Below are 19,944 nucleotides of genomic sequence, written 5' to 3'. Positions count from 1 at the left end.
TAGTAACTACTAGAAGTAATCTTGAATTAACAACAACTGAAGTAACTGAAATTAGATTGGATTTCTGTTATTTTTCGTCCACAACAATGTACTACAAAAATATACATTTTTTTTAATTCTTCAAGTATTTCAAACATGTTGAGAATGTTGCTTGAATTGAAGTAAAGCTAAAACTGCTCCATGTAGGATAAAGAATGAAGAAGGATCCCCACATGGGCTAATGCACTACCTCCTGTTTACGGAGGTAGTGGCTAATGCCTGTGATTGAGGAGCTAGTCGCTAATAAAATAAAGTACAAGAATATCTTAAACTTTGTCAGGGTGGCCACCTACCGGGAAAACCGGCAGAACCTTGAATTGCTCATGATTTTTTCATAAATTTCAATTAATTTATTAAAGAAGTGTACAGTAACAATAAACACAAATAAAAAAATTCTTGATGGCTAGCAATAATAATTGGCAATGTTTTTGAACTACCCAACCTAAAAATATCTAAAAACATCGATTTTCTTGTCATGTCAAAATTATTATCAATATATTTTGAAATTTAAATATGTTCGCAATTCGTCATGGAAGATGAAACTGAAGAATTCCATAATAAATTCTTTACGAATGTATCTTGTTCCTCAAATACCGCGGATACTCTACCTGGAAGATTTGAAATTTTATTCTGGAAAACCGGGAATTACTCATGAATTTTTTATTTTAAATTGGTGGCCACCCTGTATTTACTAGCATAAGATAAGATACATGCTTGCTGTAGAAATTTACATTTCTAGATTACTAGAAGTAATATTGAAGTATAACTTGATTTCCATGTTTGTTGAAATGTTATTGATTGATTAAAGGGAGAGAGAGGTTTCCTCGGAGCTGCTGGAGTCCCTGGACTGCCAGGTATTCCTGGTGAGAAAGGAGACAAAGGACTGTCGATAAAGGGAGAAAAAGGTAATCCAGGACCTTGGTGCCGTGATGGAGAGAAGGGAGATCCTGGACTGATCGGAAGGAAAGGAGAACCAGGTAGGACTCAGATCTGCTCCTAGGTTCAAATCATAATTAACAAAAATCATAATTACTCTTTATGTAGGCCTATGTATTTCTACAATAGCTCTCAAAATTGGAAACCTTAATGTATTTATTTTTCCAAAAGTTTTCAAAATTATTAGAAACGCTTTTTTGTTTTGCAGTTGATATTTACAGATGGTAATGAAATCAACTAAATTCTTGGATCTCTAGATGAAATCAATGATGATTTTTTGTAGAAACTGTTTCTTTGATGATTTTGAATACTCTGGAGAAATTTCAATGATTTAGTAATTGTATCGTATACTGACTGATTACAGGAAGATGTGATTTCCCGATGGATCTGATCAGTAAAGGAGACGTTGGTGCCCCCGGAGAAAAGGGAGAACCCGGACCTCCTGGCAGAGATGGACTTCCAGGAGACAAGGGACTTGACGGTCTAAGAGTGAGTCATCATTGTTGGACTATAATAAAATATTTGATCATACTAAGACTTTAATAAAAGTCTTAGACTATAATAAAATATTTGATTACTTATACTATAATAAAATTTCAGAATCTAAATTTAAAAAAAGTTGAATCATAACCCCATGTCGGACTTTTTAATGTTATCTAAATTTGGGAGAGAAATAGTACAGGTATATCCTTAGTTTTCCCCCCGATCTTTAATTTTTGTAATAACATGAATGAATAAATTGGTTGAGTGAGGCATATTGCTTCTCTCCCAATCATGGTGATGGTATTAACAGTACTAATATTTGAAACTGCAATATCAAATATTACTTTACTTTTGAGTTCTGTTCATTCTTTATAAAGAACTGCAGCTCATTACTAACAGAACCCTTCCACTAGATAAAATACGAAGCTGGTACAGTGTAAATGTAGCTCATATTATACAAAAATAACGTAAGTCACTTGCATTGAAGTATTAATATCAGTAATTATTGAAAATGAAAAACTGAAAAAGTAAATAAAAAATGTGACAAGTATTGAATTTATTCAATGTTGCTTGCATTCCAAGTTGAATAAATAATTAGATAATCTTATTCAACTTTTCCAGAAAAAGTACTTGAAACAATAAATATTTACTATAAAATGTTACAGGCAATTTCCCCATGGAGAGTGAGGATGCCGCTATTCGATTATTTTTCGAAGATATTCAATATTATCAATAATAAATAGGCAACTTTGCTTCTCTATGGACAAAATATTCTCTTCATGAAATATTTGGTTTGTCCATACTATAATATGGTCAGCTATTATTGTTAAATTGGTTTTCACTATTCGACTATCAGATTTGTTCTGCCCATGTTAGAAGTGAGGTAAACTACAGGCTATTATCTATAGATTGGTGTTTACTATTAGAATTACCCATTCTCATAGAAGTGATGTTCTGTTTGAAGGGAGAGCCAGGTGTGAGAGGAAATCCGGGAGAACCGGGAGTGGTGGGCAGAAGAGGTCACCCAGGTCAGCGGGGTGAGAAGGGCAACATGGGTCCCATGGGATTCCCAGGCGAACAGGGACGTGATGGAACACCTGGACCTCCTGGATTCCGTGGAGACAAGGGTAAATCATATCTATCACAGTATTTATGATTATTTATTCACCTAAAAGCTGTCTATTACTGGATATGAAACCGTGGAGATGTATGTACATTTAGAAATGTTGTGATCGTCCTATAAGAGTGTATTATTACATGAATATCAATGTTTTTCATTCAACTGCCCAAGTTGAACAGGATCTCGTAAATGTAAGGGTAGAGTATGTTATTTGAGTCTCTCTTAGGGCCATTGGCCCAGTGCCAGTTTAAACGGAATCTCAGCTTAAACCGAATTAAATCAATGTCAAGTTTCGTTTGTTATACAGTATAATGCGATTCATTCCAAAATTAGACCACCTGTTCATTCAATATTCAGTTCAAGCTTCCACTGTGTAAACGGCACTTGGAAAAATCTTTAGTTACTGTCCATAAAAGAGTGAGATGATTTGAATTTTCACTGAAAATTTGAAAATTGAAGTTGTACTCTCAGTATAAACCCCTGCACTCCAATTTTTGTCTATAACTGCAGTCGATAAAAGAGTACATTGATTTGAAATGTCATTGAATATTTGAAAATCCAAGTTATACTCTAGGTACAACAAAATTCGTAGTTTATTTTTTGTTATTCATTTATTTACAAAGGCATTTTTCTAGAAATATTTAAAGCCTAGGTGATGATGAGTTGATGCATGATAATACAAAAATTCTCATTCATGATGATTTCATAAATACAGAGGATAAGAGATGAAGGCTATATATGTCACATTTTGAAAGATTTGCAGATTAAAGGTGCGTACAGATTTACGCGCCGCGAACATGAGCAATTCACTTTCAATCAGCTGATGCCAAGATTTTATATCTTTATCTTACCGTTTCTGTAAAAATAAAGATATAGTCAGCTGATTAAAAGTGGATTGCTCATGTTCGCGGCGCGTATATCTGTACACACCTTAAACTGCGAATATTCATCAAAATAGTGAAATAAATTAGGAAAAAAAAGGCATTTTGTATTTTATATTTCGTCAGTAGTGTACTCAGTTATTGCATTCGTAGTTCAACTATAAATATTTTAAGATCTGATAGGCTTTTCTCATTTTTTGTTATTGAATCATGATCAACAGGTTACAAGGGAGAAGCTGGAATTCCTACTGCTGGACCACCAGGACCGCAAGGATTCAAGGGAGACAAGGGTGAAAAAGGACTTCCGGGACCAGCAGGAAAAACAGGATTCGCTGGAAATCCAGGTGTGTAGCTATTATACGTTCAATTATTAAAAAGTGACTCCTTTCATTCTGGTTTATAATATAGTTTATTTGGAAGTTTAAATATTCCTTGAGAATCACTAGTACTGAAAGAATAAAACACACAAAAATCCAAGTGTTCGTGTCAAGCAGTGGTCAAATCAACATAGACTATTCATATTGGAATAATAGACCTTTATCAGAATAGAATATTATCTCTAAATTAATTTTATCGAGATAGATTGTGTAGGCTTGATTGAATATTGAAAAATAAAACAAATTTATAAAATGGTGCAACTTTTATGAGCATATGAAAAAAATTGTCATGGTAATTTTCCTATGTTCAATGTTTATTGTATTTAAGGCTGTGCAAAGGCTAAAAATAAACTTTCTACTTGTAATATTTTTCAAAGTTTTTCGATTTGTATATCATCAAGCTATCAAAATTAAATTTTTTCCGATCATTACTTTTTGAGATATGAGCGCCTGAAGTTTGAATTTTTGGGACAGAACATATCAAATTCGGTAAGATATAAATAAATCCATGAGATTTAGAGGATGAATTCTTCATGGTATTATTGATGTAGTAAAACAAAAATTTTCTAAAAATATAAATTTTTGAAAAAGTTATCCAATTTACCAAAAATAACTCAACTAAAAGTTATTTTTAGTAAATTGAATAACTATCTTAAAAATTGATATTTTCAGAAAACTTTTGTTTTACTAGTTCAACAATACCAAAAAGAATCTATCCTCTGAATCTCATGGATTTTTCTCTTACCGAATTTGAAATTTTCTGTCCCAAAAAATGTAATCTTTAGACGCTCATATCTCAAGAAGTAATGATCAGAAAAAAAATTTTTTCCCGAGAAAACTTTTTCATTTTGATAGGTTGATGATATACAAATTGAAAAACTTTGAAAAATATCACGAGTAGAAAGTTTATTTTTAGCCTTTGCACAGCCTTAAACTCTATAGATATACTGATGGTTTTGAGGTTGTAACACATATTTCTATTTATTTATGAATACATGGAAACTAACAGGATTTCTACCAAAAATCGCCTCTATAATACAATAATTAGGCGTACAATGATTCATTATAAATATTTCACCGCTTCAAGTATTATTGAACTACTTGTACAGAAATTCTCAAGAATTATTGAATAAATAAATAAACATAAATATAAATTAATCTCATCGTAATATTTTAATTTATTTCTCTTGTTCTCTATAGAGATGTTAATTCCACCTTTTGAAGAGCTTGTGAACTATACAAATATAGAACTAATGTACAAATTTATCATATCAAGCGTTATATCTTACATTCTATCATTTTTTTTCGTTCTAAGATGCTATCAATTCCATTACAAATTTGAAGATTCCGTTGACTAATGCAATAATTTTGAAGGATTCGCTGGGATTTCGGGTGAAAAGGGTGACCGTGGTGTTCCCGGTCTGGATGGACTTCCCGGTCAGCAGGGTGCCAAGGGAGAGCCGGGTCCCATCGGGCCACCGGGCCAGGTAGGACGAGATGGATTGAATGGACTGGACGGAGCTAAAGGTAGCTATCAAAACAAGCAGTGTTCCAAATCCCAATCAAAGTCTCAAGACTCTTCTGTAGCATAAAATGTAATGTCAAAATAATATACACATTCAACATTACATTTGATGCTACAGAATAGTTTTGAGATATAAATAATATAAATATAATGTTGACCATCAAAATTACCGTACTTCAAAATCTTTAGAAAATGTTCATCTGTGACAAAATTGAAATTTAAGAGCAGGCACCTTATATTTTGAATCTTGATGGTAGTTGTTAATTAAAATATAAATCCGAGTACCCTTTTTAAATTATTTCGTCATGACATGTTTCGGCTACTTATGCCATTTTCAAGTCAAGTTTATAATTTTGACTTGAAAATGGCATCAGTAGCCGAAACATTTCGTGGCAAAATAATTTAAAAAGGGTACTCAGATGTATATTTTTATTTTATTAAAAAGTAGCCCTAAAGAAAAAAGACAATTAGATGGCGAACCACCAAATATAATTTTTAATTAAATTTTGTAGTTTTAAAGTTGAATGATTGTAGTTGATCAAAAGTCTGCTGTTGGACTTCGTATTATATATCATATTAATAAGTTATATAACTAACAAATCAAATCAGTTGTATTTTTCCTAAACAATAATTTGTTCGTTTATTCATTTCATTGGCAATAATTACAGATCATAATTATAATAAATATAATATGATTGGGAGAAGACAACAGGCATAATGGATTCAAATTACGTACAAATCCACAATACTTTGATATTTTAAATTGAAGTTAATTATTTCGACCACATTCGAAAGAATTGAAATTATTCAGGAAATTCTCAACTGTAACTAAATAATAGCCTACTTGAATTTTCCTCAACATGTTTCTCTGTAATGTAACTTTCTTGCACAAAGAAGTCTGAATCTTTTATTTGTTTCGTAGGTGAACCCGGTATACCTGGACCAATGGGTAGACAAGGATTGCCTGGATTCCCAGGAGAAAAGGGAGATAGAGGAGAATCTGGACCTGAAGGACCCAAAGGATTCATTGGAGCAATGGGATTCCCAGGTAATTCAAAAATTGTATCAACCAGCTTAGTACAATAAGCTGTTGGTTATGATTACGTAGTAATAGCGCATTGTGCATCTAGCAATATTTAAAAATGATTCCATTGTGAGATTAACTCGAAACTGTCAGCTTACAAGTAAATGAATAACATGGACGCTTCCCATTAAACCAATACTCAAATTTTAAAGTTACTGTGGAAAATATAAAGTTCTGTACACCAACACCAAGTTGATAGTCTCGAAAAGATTTAAAGATTTCTTTGAAACATTGACTGCAATCTATAGTGAAGTTCACGTTGGAATGGCAAAGGACAAATATAGGAGAATAGATGCCTTCTATAGATGATTGCTGATACCGGTTTATCTGCAGTAATATTGAATGTTCATTCTTGTTGAAAATGAAAAAAAAATATTTTTCAAGAAAATTAATTTTTCAATGATTGAATAATAAAATTCCATAATAGGAATTAAATATTTTGTTAATTAACTATATTTTTACGTTGATCTGGCAACGTTGTGGAGCTAGAAGAGGATAGCGCTATTTTCTTTGTCGAATAATAGACCAGTATAGCAATATCAATGTTAATTAAATACTGTCATTATAACGTGGACCTTACTATAGATGTCGCACTAGACAAATTGAATGAATCTTATCGTACTGTTTGATTAATGAATATTTCGTACTGTTTTGATTGCACATAATCAATCCATCAGTGTTATTTTTCATTTCAGCTCATATTTAATTCACATTTATTTATTAGTTAAGAGATTGATAAACAACACTCAAACTCAACATTTTTCATTATCTCTATACTATAGATAAGAATGGACTCACACTATTTTGATGTTCTAAACAACGGCATGCAGTCAATTATTCAATTAAATAAACGTGTTGAAAATGGATGGTTACTGACCGAAAGTACTCCAGTCAGTAAGTGAACAATATTGTTAATTTACATGAATAATTGACTAAGGGCCGGTTTCCGAGCTCGCGATTCAGCTAGCTTCTAGACTTTAAACAGCTGAAGTTAGAAAATTGGCTTTCCGAAACGGGGTCTGGTCGTATTTCTTATGATCAAATTCTCAAATTTATTTATTTATTCAAGTAAGTTACAATACATTCTGGTTTATACAAGAATCTACAATAAATTACAGTACAACAGCCAATTATGCAACAAATTTCACATATGACAACTTATGATAATCTTTATTTTCTCATTTCTATAATTGGAAACGTTTTTCCTTGACGAAATGAAACATTCCTAAATAATTCAAAATAGCTGAAACTTTACATTATTAATTTTCTCTTTATTTTATTTTGTGTTCAATTTTCTAGTTTTTCGAAATTTAATTTAAACGTGTACTACGACTACGCCCCGTTTCGGAAAGCCAATTTTCTAACTCCAGCTGTTCAAAGTTTAGAACTTAGCTAAATCCCGAGCTCGGAAACCGGCCCTTAATGTGCTAATAGGTCGCAGTTCGGAATGGATCAAAATACCATCATCTTCAAGAACGAATTGCCAATTCTCAAGTGACATTCTCATGTTTTTTCAAGGTGACCATGGCAGACCTGGAATGGACGGGAAACCAGGAGACAAGGGAGACAAGGGTGAGATGGGCAAGCAAGGTTTCCCTGGACTTCCGGGTGAAACTGGACCGATCGGTTTCAAGGGACAGGAAGGGCCAGTGGGAGAGAAGGGCTTCATAGGGCCTCCTGGACCCCCAGGGCCTCCGGGATCGTATGGTCTTAAGGGAGATGAAGGACCTATCGGACCTGCTGTAAGTATTCCATGCTTTTTCCAATACTCTCATTCATCTTGAAATCATTCTACATTACATTCAATGAATCTAACGATCTTGTTGTGAGTACCATATTATACCTTTTCAATGTATTCCGTCATTCAACATGAAATAAATTCTTTATTACTTTCAAGTACTTGGACGTGTTTTTTTCAATTAGGAAGTACTATTGAATCACAATAAAACATAAAAAGTAGTAAAATGTAAAGTATAATAAAAATCATAACATCCATATTTTATACGTCTTAATCATATTATTGTACAATATTTATATTTGTATATTTGATTAAAAAAATAAAATGGATTGTTTTTGTCTTTGTTGTCTTTCTTCTTTAGGGCTACTTTTAATATAAATAAAAATATAAATCTGAGTACCCTTTTAAATTATTACGTCACGATATGTTTCGGCTACTAATGCCATTTTCAAGTGATTTGAAAATTAATAAATACTGATGGAAGATTCTTATTTTTGATCATTTATGTTAGTATATTCATATGATTTTTTAAACTAGGACTGTGAATTTTGGATTTAAACTTGCATGATTCTATCAAAAATGGGGTTATTATTTTATCTCTGTTTAATTTTGCCGCCGCATAAATATGAAATTCTTCTTTAACATTAATTGTTTTCGTTTACATTATAAATCTTTGATCCTATAATATTCCTGCATATTATTTTGAACCTATTTTTTTCTGTGTTCAACATTATCGTGGCCTATATAGCTTTCTTTGAAGTTGTTTTGTGATTTGTGAGAATTTTTATACGTAGATTGAAGTTTATGTAGAGCAGTTTACGCAGTTTCAGTTTAAACGAAATTTCATTTCAAACTGGATCAGATTGATTACGATGACATTGTATCTATTGAATATTGTACATTACATTGTATCCATGATACATCTGATTACACTTTTCATCCATTTGTTTGCAGGGTCAGAAAGGTGAGCCGGGCTCAGCGTCTGAGAAGGGCCAGAAGGGAGAGCCGGGAGTGCCAGGCCTACGAGGCCCGATGGGACTACCCGGCCGTGACGGCAGCGACGGCGTTGTCGGCGAGAAGGGAACGCCCGGCTTTAGTTATCCGGGTGCACTCGGCCGCAAGGGAGAACGTGGGCCACAGGGACCGCAGGGCGGCAAAGGAGAGCCCGGCTGGCCCGGCGGACAGGCAACGCCCGGACGGCCTGGAGAGATCGGGCCACGTGTCAGTTGCATTCATTCATTTCTTTGATTTTCATTCATACATTCATTCATTCATTTGAATTGGAATTTCATGGTCAACTATAATTTTTATACCTATTTACGTTTGTTTGTAAGATAATGGAATTCTCAAGAAGATATAAAACAAAACTTGGTCGCCAATTGGAATAAAACTAGAAAAAAAAACTCATAGATAAATCTTCTTTACTCGTAGTGAAGTCTCATGAATTACGAATATCCTAATACATTTATTCATACAGTACAGAATGCATCGTTAGTACAGATTTTTAAGAAATCATGCAAATCGACGTAATAGCTCTTGATAACTTGTTTTTTGGCCTGAAACCCATTTCATTTATTTATTAGGTTAGCGCAAACAATACAATGATCGGAAAAGAAAAACAGGCTATTGTCCAAAACTTCTTCAATTTCCCAAATTAGTTTCAAATTGTACAAATATTATACATAGGTTGATGTATTCCAGTTTCTATACCAAATCACAATCTGAAAATATAAATTAGAATAAAAAGAAACAATTTCAATGAATTTTGCAAATTAAGTAGATAATAATAAATTTGGTTATTCGTGCCATTGATTCGTATCAATCGTTCTCATATATATATGTTATATGTACATTATTTACTGGATTATCGATTTTAACAGTAAACTTGTGCTTCAAACCTGTATCCTATTGAATAAAAAATATATAGTTGAAGTGATGATCATGCTATTGTGTAAACAGTGAACACTTGTTTAGTATACCCGCCAACAAAAGTCATACTATACTAGTAATTATTATTGGAGAAATAAATAATAGTGATATTGAAAACACAGATTGATGTTGTCAAACACTTTTCAAGTTGACAACATCAACCTATGTATTCATTATAAAAATATCATTTTAAAGTTGAGAATTGAGTTGGCTGAATCACCAATTTTTAGCTATATTAATTGTTTAAAAATTATTAAAACTCGATAATTTTTACATTATTATTTTTCTGTATTTTCTTATCTATATTTTGTTTATCAAGTACTTGATTATTGATAAAATTCAACATCCATAGATTCATCAACAGAATTGTATCATATGTACTGCTGTTATTAGATTAAAAAATGTATTTCTTATTTTTAGAAATCGTGACTGGAGCTCAAGGTTTCTTTTTCCAGTCACGCCAAAAACTATTGTAATTTAATGATTATTTTATTTGTAAAAATATTTCTTGTATTTGGCAATAAATTCATTATTCATTCATTATGGAAAAATACCTCATCACTTACAACTCAACAGTCAATATTAATATAATTGAATAAACTTGAAGTTTATTTTCAATTGGGACAATTTTCGCAGGGATTGACTGGCGAACCGGGAGCTCCAGGACCCCCAGGAATGGACGGACTACCAGGCCAGGACGGACTCCCCGGACCGCAAGGATTGAGAGGCGCCCCCGGACAGAAGGGATGGACCGGACCGGCGGGTCTGCCTGGCATGAACGGAACCAAGGGAGAGCCCGGACCAATCGGGTACCCCGGACCTGTCGGCTATCCAGGACCCCTGGGAGAGAAGGGAGACCGTGGTCCGACAGGACCCATTGTCACGGTCAAGGGAGATAAGGGTGAACCTGGTGTTCCGGGATTCCCTGGGTTGGCTGGAGATAAGGGTGATAAGGGCTTTGACGGTGTGCCGGGAGCTTATGGAGATCGGGGAGAGAAGGGACTTCCGGGCCCCCCGGGACGACCCGGAGATCTTGGTCCAGCTGGATTCAAAGGTATCTTGGACAGAATAGAATAGAGTAGAATAAATTTTATCACATTCTATTATATTCTATTCTATGTTGGATACCCTAATACTTTCAATTTTGGATTTAAACTTGCATGATTCTATCAAAAATGGGGTTATTATTTTATCTCTGTTTAATTTTGCCGCCGCATAAATATGAAATTCTTCTTTAACATTAATTGTTTTCGTTTACATTATAATCTTTGATCCTATAATATTCCTGCATATTATTTTGAACCTATTTTTTTCTGTGTTCAACATTATTGTGGCCTATATAGCTTTCTTTGAAGTTGTTTTGTGATTTGTGAGAATTTTTATACGTAGATTGAAGTTTATGTAGAGCAGTTTACACAGTTTCAGTTTAAACGAAATTTCATTTCAAACTGGATCAGATTGATTACGATGACATTGTATCTATTCAATATGGTACATTACATTGTATCCATGATACATTTGATTACACTTTTCATCCATTTGTTTGCAGGGTCAAAAAGGTGAGCCGGGCTCAGCGTCTGAGAAGGGCCAGAAGGGAGAGCCGGGAGTGCCAGGCCTGCGAGGCCCGATGGGACTGCCCGGCCGTGACGGCAGCGACGGCGTTGTCGGCGAGAAGGGCACGCCCGGCTTCAGTTATCCGGGTGCACTCGGCCGCAAGGGAGAACGTGGGCCACAGGGACCGCAGGGCGGCAAAGGAGAGCCCGGCTGGCCCGGCGGACAGGCAACGCCCGGACGGCCTGGAGAGATCGGGCCACGTGTCAGTTGCATTCATTCATTTCTTTGATTTCCATTCATACATTCATTCATTCATTTGAATTGGAATTTCATGGTCAACTCTAATTTTTATATCTATTTACGTTTGTTTGTAAGATAATGTAATTCTCAAGAAGATATAAAACGAAACTTGGTCGCCAATTGGAATAAAACTAGAAAAACTCATAGATAAATCTTCTTCACTCGTAGTGAAGTCTCATGAATTACGAATACCCTAATACATTTATTCATACAGTACAGAATGTATCGTCAGTACAGATTTTTAAGAAATCATGCAAATCGACGTAATAGCTCTTGATAACTTGTTTTTTGGCCTGAAACCCATTTCATTTATTTATTAGGTTAGCGCAAACAATACAATGATCGGAAAAGAAAAAACAGGCTATTGTCCAAAACTTCTTCAATTTCCCAATTAGTTTCAAATTGTACATATATTATACATAGGTTGATGTATTCCAGTTTCTATACCAAATCACAATCTGAAAATATAAATTAGAATAAAAAGAAACAATTTCAATGAATTTTGCAAATTAAGTAGATAATAATAAATTTGGTTATTCGTGCCATTGATTCGTATCAATCGGTCTCATATACATGTTATAATTATGTACATTATTTACTGGATTATCGATTTTAACAGTAAACTTGTGCTTCAAACCTGTATCCTATTGAATGAAAAATATATAGTTGAAGTGATGATCAAGATCATGCTATGAAGTATGATCATGCTATTGTGTAAATAGTGAACACTTGTTTAGTATTCCCCTCAACAAAAGTCATACTATACTAGTAATTATTATTGGAGAAATAAATAATAGTGATATTGAAAACACAGATTGATGTTGTCAAACACTTTTCAAGTTGACAACATCAACCTATGTATTCATTATAAAAATATCATTTTAAAGTTGAGAATTGAGTTGGCTGAATCACCAATTTTTAGCTATATTAATTGTTTAAAAATTATTAAAACTCGACAATTTTTATATTATTATTTTTCTGTTCATCTATATTTTGTTTATCAAGTACTTGATTATTGATAAAATTCAACATCCATAGATTATCATTCATCAACAGAATTGTATCATATGTACTGCTGTTATTAGATTAAAAAATGTATTTCTTATTTTTAGAAATAGTGACTGGAGCTCAAGGCTTCTTTTTCCAGTCACGCCAAAAACTATTGTAATTTAATGATCATTTTATTTGTAAAAAATATTTCTTGTATTTGGCAATAAATTCATTATTCATTCATTATGGAAAAATACCTCATCACTTACAACTCAACAGTCAATATTAATATAATTGAATAAACTTGAAGTTTATTTTCAATTGGGACAATTTTCGCAGGGATTGACTGGTGAACCGGGAGCTCCAGGACCCCCAGGAATGGACGGACTACCAGGCCAGGACGGACTCCCCGGACCGCAAGGATTGAGAGGCGCCCCCGGACAGAAGGGATGGACCGGACCGGCGGGTCTGCCTGGCATGAACGGAACCAAGGGAGAGCCCGGACCAATCGGGTACCCCGGACCTGTCGGCTATCCAGGACCCCTGGGAGAGAAGGGAGACCGTGGTCCGACAGGACCCATTGTCACGGTCAAGGGAGATAAGGGTGAACCTGGTGTTCCGGGATTCCCTGGGTTGGCTGGAGATAAGGGTGATAAGGGCTTTGACGGTGTGCCGGGAGCTTATGGAGATCGGGGAGAGAAGGGACTTCCGGGCCCCCCGGGACGACCCGGAGATCTTGGTCCAGCTGGATTCAAAGGTATCTTGGACAGAATAGAATAGAGTAGAATAAATTTTATCACATTCTATTATATTCTATTCTATGTTGGATACCCTAATACTTTCAATTTACCGGCTCATTTAGTACCGGTATATCATTGATATTTTACATTCTAATTCGACAATATTCATTTTATATGGCACCTATTACTCGTTTATTGACTTGCCATTCATATATTAACGGTATTTAGAATGGTTGGGATTCAATAATCATATTAAGGCCCGGTTGCACAATAATATTACGAGAACCAATCAGAGAAGGCTTTTTTGATAAGACGGCTTCTCTGATTGGTTCTCGTGAAATTAATAACGATTAAAATTCAACCGGCTTACATATTAAGGTTTGATGGTTTTGATGTGTATTTTTACTCAAATATAGCACTGAAACTTCTAAAGATGCGTACAGACTAATGCGCCACGAACACTCGCATTTCACTTTCCTCCAGCTGATTATATCTGTTAGTATGTAATAATAATAATAATAATAATACTGAGGGTGGTGCCCACATGAGCTCTTAGGCTTGTGCGTGGGCAATGAGTGAGAGGGATGATGATGAGAGATTGCGACTACTTTTTAGGTAGTCGGGACCGACGGCTTATGGTCTCCTCCGAAAAAGGAAACAGTAGGATGCAGATATAATTATCATAGCATTAGCTGATGAAAAATGAAATGCGCGTGTTCTTGGCGCATAGGTCTTTACGCACCTAAAGATTTTTACTTTTTTACAATACAATAAGCATCAAAATATGGCTGTGATAAATCACATACCCAAATAACCACTATCTTTTACCTCTTCTCAACTTCACTTTGATCTTTCATGCTCTCAAATTCTAATATAAATGTTTGAATGTAGGTACCTATACGTTTTTATTTCAAACTTTTTCGTCCATAGGATACAAATAGCATGCTCTCCTCACTTTGTTCCTCAATGTATCTGTAAGCATTTGTAGGCTATTATTTCCATTTCAACAGGTGATTCAACTATAGACATAGTCCGATTCATCATTAGTATAATTTTCATACATTGGAAAATACATAGTTAAAACCTATTATATTCCTATTAGGAATATTGAATTCTAAACCATCATGAAATCTTTCTGAATTGTAGGTGAACAAGGACCTTCAGGACCGCCTGGACCCCCAGGACTGACAATGAAGGGCGAGAAAGGATTGCCTGGTCTTCCAGGAAAGTATGGCCGACCTGGAGCTATGGGAGCTATCGGAGAGAAAGGTACCTAATTTCCCATTCCAATTATCACCCAACTAAATTGATTTCTTTCAGTGAATAGGAGAATGAATGTTTCTCATTAATAATAAATATTTACATATTAAGTAGGCTATACTATACTATATGAGAGAGAAAATATGAGTCCATTTCAAACTTACACAATTATCATCGGTCGTTTATTTACAACTACAGTATTTACTATGATTTGACAAAGTTTGTCATCAAGGGCTGTATTCAAAAAATACATTTAAAAACGAACTTTCGCTAAGCATGATCGATTGATCACAAGCATCAAAAGCAGGTTGCTTAACGATTTGTTACACCCAATCAGAACGATGATTCTCTTATTAATTCAATATTTGATATTTGAATTCATCATCATTATTCTCTATTCATCATCCATTTTCATCATTTTAAGTTTCAAATCAAATCATTTTTTGATTAATTAAAATCATTTTTGGATTAAGTCGGATTTGTTCAAAGTATTTTAATATGACTATTTGAATTATTTTAGAGATTACTTATAACTTTGTAATAATTTTCTACTCACTGTAAAATATAAAAAAGTACTGGTAACTTTTATGATCATTTGTATCCATTTGAGTAGATCTCATCTATATCTCCGTTTATCGCTTTAGATTAATCTCTACCAGATTGAATTTAAACAATTTTTAATAAATAATTCATTCAATTTGTTCACAGGTGAAGCAGGAATCGTAGGCTTGCCAGGTCCCGCAGGATTGCCGGGTGCTCCGGGAACTCTCGGTCCAAAGGGAGAAAAGGGTGATACAGGACCTCCAGGACCGCTGGGTCCTCCAGGATCCGATGGAACACCTGGCAGGTTCGGAGAGCCAGGACCCGAAGGACCCCGAGGTCCTCCCGGGGAACCGGGACTGTTCGGACGTATTGGTGAGAAGGGAGACATAGGCCCCATGGGTAAGTGACCGATTCAATTTATTGTTTTTAATATAATATATTTCATGCAATATAATTAACTTTATTTATCATAAAAATATATTATATACATTAATAAAACAAATTGTTTTTTTGTGAATTAACTCTTGTTGTTAATATAAAAATCATAATTTGAAGATTCGATCAATGGCTGATAGTATATTAAATATATAAATATGCAAAAATCTATTTGAATATTTTTCAAAACCATGTGGGTTGGGGGAGCTTTGAGTCGAACATCGTACTCAAGAATGTGTTGAAAACCAGAATTCACCCACAGTATCCCTGCTTGTTGTAGGAGGTGACTAAAAGGGATCCCAAGGCATCCCCAGAAGTTGCCTTGCATGCAAACCCACGGGATCTACCCCATCAGGGCAGTTTCGGAGGGGCAAAAAGAAAACCCCAAGAGACCAGAGATGGGTGAAACTCCAGGCACAAATGTAGGTCAAGAGGCTGAGTTGAGGGTGACCAGGTGCCCTAGAGGCAATTTGGCGACCCCTCCTTCAGCGGAACAACCTACAAAAAAGCCAGGAGTGGAACTCACGTAGGTCACGAATTTGTGGGTGGAGAGGCCAAAACTCACCACTGCTCAAAGAAGGGCGGCCATTCAGGCAAAACTTCTTGGGAGAGGTGAGGCTTTTGACCCTGCAGAGTTTCGGAGGGACAAAAAGAAAAACCCAAGATACCTGAGATGGGTGAAACTCCAGGCACAAATGTGGGTCAAGGGGCTAAGTCAAGGGTGGCCGGGCGCCCTAGAGGCAACTCGGCCACCCCGTCCTCAGCGGAAGGACCTTCGAAGAAGGTCCAGGAGTGGAACTCACGTAGGTCACGAGGACTAATCATTCTGAAGAGACTGCCAAGCATATCACACTAGATTGCGACAAGCAATCAGGTGATGAATGGGATGTTAGTATAGGAAAAAACTCCTGGCTCTTGTAAAGGACACAGGTATTGGCTTGCCTAACTAACATACTACTTGGGGACACAATAAGCTTCGGTTGACGTGTGGGGTTCTTCGAACTTTTGGATCCTTGAATCCGTCCCTTCAAAACAATGAACAATAAAGCTATGCTGAACTAATAGAATTGGATCAAGAGTTAATTTCATATTAATATTAATTGTATATTTTCTCTTTTTTCCTCGTACTTTAAATTCAATTGTCAATAGTTAACATTTAAGACCCACTGCAAATAGATATGTGTTACATATCACACCAATATTGAATGTTTAAGGAAACAGTTGATCTATAAAAGCACAAAAATAACCTTATTCTGGACCACTTCCTCATAGACTCTAAGATTAGTAGAAAAACTAAACTAGAAATAAAACCTGGACCTAAAGTAACTATTTTCCCATATCGACTTATGAATCTCTATATTTCTGCTATAACTACTGTTTGCAAGGCCATTTCTTTTAAATACATTTGTTGAAAGTGGACTCGCTTACAATTTTTGCTTATATTTTTACTTTCCTTGCCATATTACCATAGGTAAGGAAAGTATTGCTTTCCGAAAAAAATGAAGGTACCCCAATTTCTAAATTTCTATACGTTTCAAGGTCCCCTGAGTCCAAAAAACTGGTTTCTCTCCTTTTTTCCTACCTTTTCCTCCATTTATTCCCTTTTCCGCTCCTCTTCACCCTTCATTCCTTACTTTTATACCCTCAACCTGTCTATTACATGGGAAACCATATAGTTGGCTAGGCATTCTCCCACCTTTCTTTCTTTTCAGCACACCCCACCATGAAGACTGTTTTTATTAGTTTATTAGCAATTTATTTTTTATTGTGATTTTTTGTATTTTGATTCCTTCTATGTATATTATGTTGAATTGAATAAAAATTGATGATTGATTGATTCATTATTTATCGTTATCAATTTTTCACAGGAATGAAAGGATTCGACGGAATACCGGGAGATAAGGGCGAGCGAGGTTTGCCAGGCCCAATGGGACAGACGGGTGACACGGGCGCTCAGGGCCCGAAGGGAGACAGAGGTCGCGACGGACTGCCAGGAAGGGACGGCACTTTCGGAATCAAGGGAGACAAGGGAGAGCCCGCCCTTCCTCCACAACCAGGTCCCAGGGGTGACAAGGGTGACAGAGGTACACTTACAACTTTTCAAATGCGAATTCCAATAAATCCGTAGGTATTCACAGAATAGCTTTCTAATACTATAATTATTATCCAATCAATTGAATAAAATAAAACTGTGGTATTCTTCCAGAATAAGTACTGTAACAAATAATATTATGCTATGATCAATTTCCATCTTCAAGTAGACATCTAAAAAATGTCGTAAATTCTGTCTGCTTTTGCTGAACCGGGCATGGGTTCGAATCCCATTCTGTCTGTAATTTGTTGTTTCATCCCTCTCCTAAACTAAAGCACAAAATCCATGAACTGGTCATAGGCATCATAAACGGAAATACCTTGTTTGTTAATGTCCCGTAACTGATAGTCAGTTTCATGTTCAATGCATTTTTATGTGATTTTCATACTCATTATAAAATTAAAACAATTTCGCTGAATTGCTTACTACACTTGAAAATTGGTTCGAATTGATTGCAAAATTTCACATTTTGGAGACCCAGGGTGTGAACTGATTCTACTGTCAATGCAATACTATTAAATGTACATTTCTCGAATCATGTCTTATTCAAGAAATGCTGTAAACATGTCTTATAATGTATGATGTCTGTCATGAATTAAATTTGTGAGTTCATATCTAATAGTCTAATAGACTAATTTCTATTTAATTCTATCTGTCTGATCCAATCTGATTGACAATGTCCAAATATATACTGATCCTAAATATGTGTCAATGTCTAAATATATACTGATCCTAAATATGGGTCAATGTCTAAATATATACTGAACCTAGCTCCTGAAGTTTATAAAAGTTCTTGAAACATTGTGCGTTGTTTTCAAAAGTATATTAAATATTTGCTGATTAAATTATTTTTAACTTAAATTATTTGAGACTTTCATTTTCTGTATTAGAACATTACTTTGACATTTTCTATGGAATCGTCCAGTATTTTTATCTATATTTGTTATTTTTGCTCAGGCTTCCCTGGCAAACCCGGAGCACCGGGAGCAGATGGAATGGATGGAATGGATGGTCTGGTCGGACCCAAAGGAGAGCAGGGACCACCGGGAAGGAATTGTTTGGCTGGAGAACCAGGACTTCCGGGAGATAAGGGAGAACCTGGAGTCAGAGGATTGCCAGGACTTAGGGTGGGTTCTACAATCATTGATCGCTTCTGTCACACTGATTTTCTATCCAGTTCTATCAATAATTGGAGGCTTCCCGGGCTTTCCTGGTATTCCAATCCCCATAGTCCTCAGAACAGTCTTTTTCCGTTAGGGCTACTCTTGAATATAAATAAAAATATAAATCTAAGTTCCCTTTTTAAAAAGTTCCCTTTTTAATAGATCTGTTCTGAGGATAAATAAAAATAGAAATCCAAGTTCCCTTTTTAAAAAGGGTACTTAAATTTGTTCTGAGGATAAATAAAAATAGAAATTTAAGTACCCTTTTTAAAAAGGGAAAACAGGTCCATTAACTCTCCATTTTGAATACATATTTTTCAAAATTACAAAATGTTTTATATTGTTGAATGAATTGCAAAATTGGTTACGTTCTAAAGTTGCGAACAGACCGTTTGAGGCTGTGCAAAGGCTAAACATAAACTTTCTACTCCTAATATTTTTCGAAGTATTTCGATTTGTTATCATCAAGCTATCAAAATGAAAAGTTTCTCAGAAGAACATTTTTTTATATATGAGCGCTCAAAGTTGAAATTTTTGGGACAGAACATTCCAAATTCGGTAAGAGATAAATCCATGAGATTTATAGGATAAATTTTTCATGGTATTGTTGATCTAGTAAAACAAAAATTTTCTGAAAATATAAATTTTTAAGATAATCTCAGAATATTCACTTTACTAAAAATAACCAAAAATAACTTTTAGTTGAGTTATCTTTGGTAAATTGAATAACTTTTCCAAAAATTGATTTTTTCAGA

General features: G+C 34.9%; 1 protein-coding gene across 3 annotated transcripts in view; it reads left to right on the top strand.

Annotated features, from left to right (window-relative positions):
- Window positions 1–19,944, top strand: part of LOC111049060 (collagen alpha-2(IV) chain) — a 76,795-nt gene that overhangs the window by 47,539 nt on the left and 9,312 nt on the right. For 2 of the 3 annotated variants that reach the window (XM_039423239.1, XM_039423237.1), the window contains exons 15-27: window positions 848–1,016; window positions 1,340–1,464; window positions 2,423–2,585; window positions 3,681–3,803; window positions 5,211–5,363; window positions 6,284–6,409; window positions 7,964–8,187; window positions 11,662–11,928; window positions 13,296–13,713; window positions 14,843–14,965; window positions 15,665–15,898; window positions 17,803–18,018; window positions 18,984–19,153. In XM_039423239.1, coding sequence (XP_039279173.1) covers window positions 848–1,016; window positions 1,340–1,464; window positions 2,423–2,585; window positions 3,681–3,803; window positions 5,211–5,363; window positions 6,284–6,409; window positions 7,964–8,187; window positions 11,662–11,928; window positions 13,296–13,713; window positions 14,843–14,965; window positions 15,665–15,898; window positions 17,803–18,018; window positions 18,984–19,153 — 2,511 coding nt within the window. Of the gene's footprint in view, window positions 1–847; window positions 1,017–1,339; window positions 1,465–2,422; window positions 2,586–3,680; window positions 3,804–5,210; window positions 5,364–6,283; window positions 6,410–7,963; window positions 8,188–9,137; window positions 9,405–10,748; window positions 11,167–11,661; window positions 11,929–13,295; window positions 13,714–14,842; window positions 14,966–15,664; window positions 15,899–17,802; window positions 18,019–18,983; window positions 19,154–19,944 lie in introns of all 3 variants that reach the window. The other variant, XM_039423238.1, reaches the window with a different exon arrangement.

Source organism: Nilaparvata lugens, chromosome 3, assembly GCF_014356525.2.
Source record: "Nilaparvata lugens isolate BPH chromosome 3, ASM1435652v1, whole genome shotgun sequence".
NCBI classification, from domain to species: Eukaryota; Metazoa; Arthropoda; class Insecta; order Hemiptera; family Delphacidae; genus Nilaparvata; species Nilaparvata lugens.
Note: the sequence above shows the minus strand (reverse complement) of the source record. Positions and strands in the feature narration are given on the sequence as shown.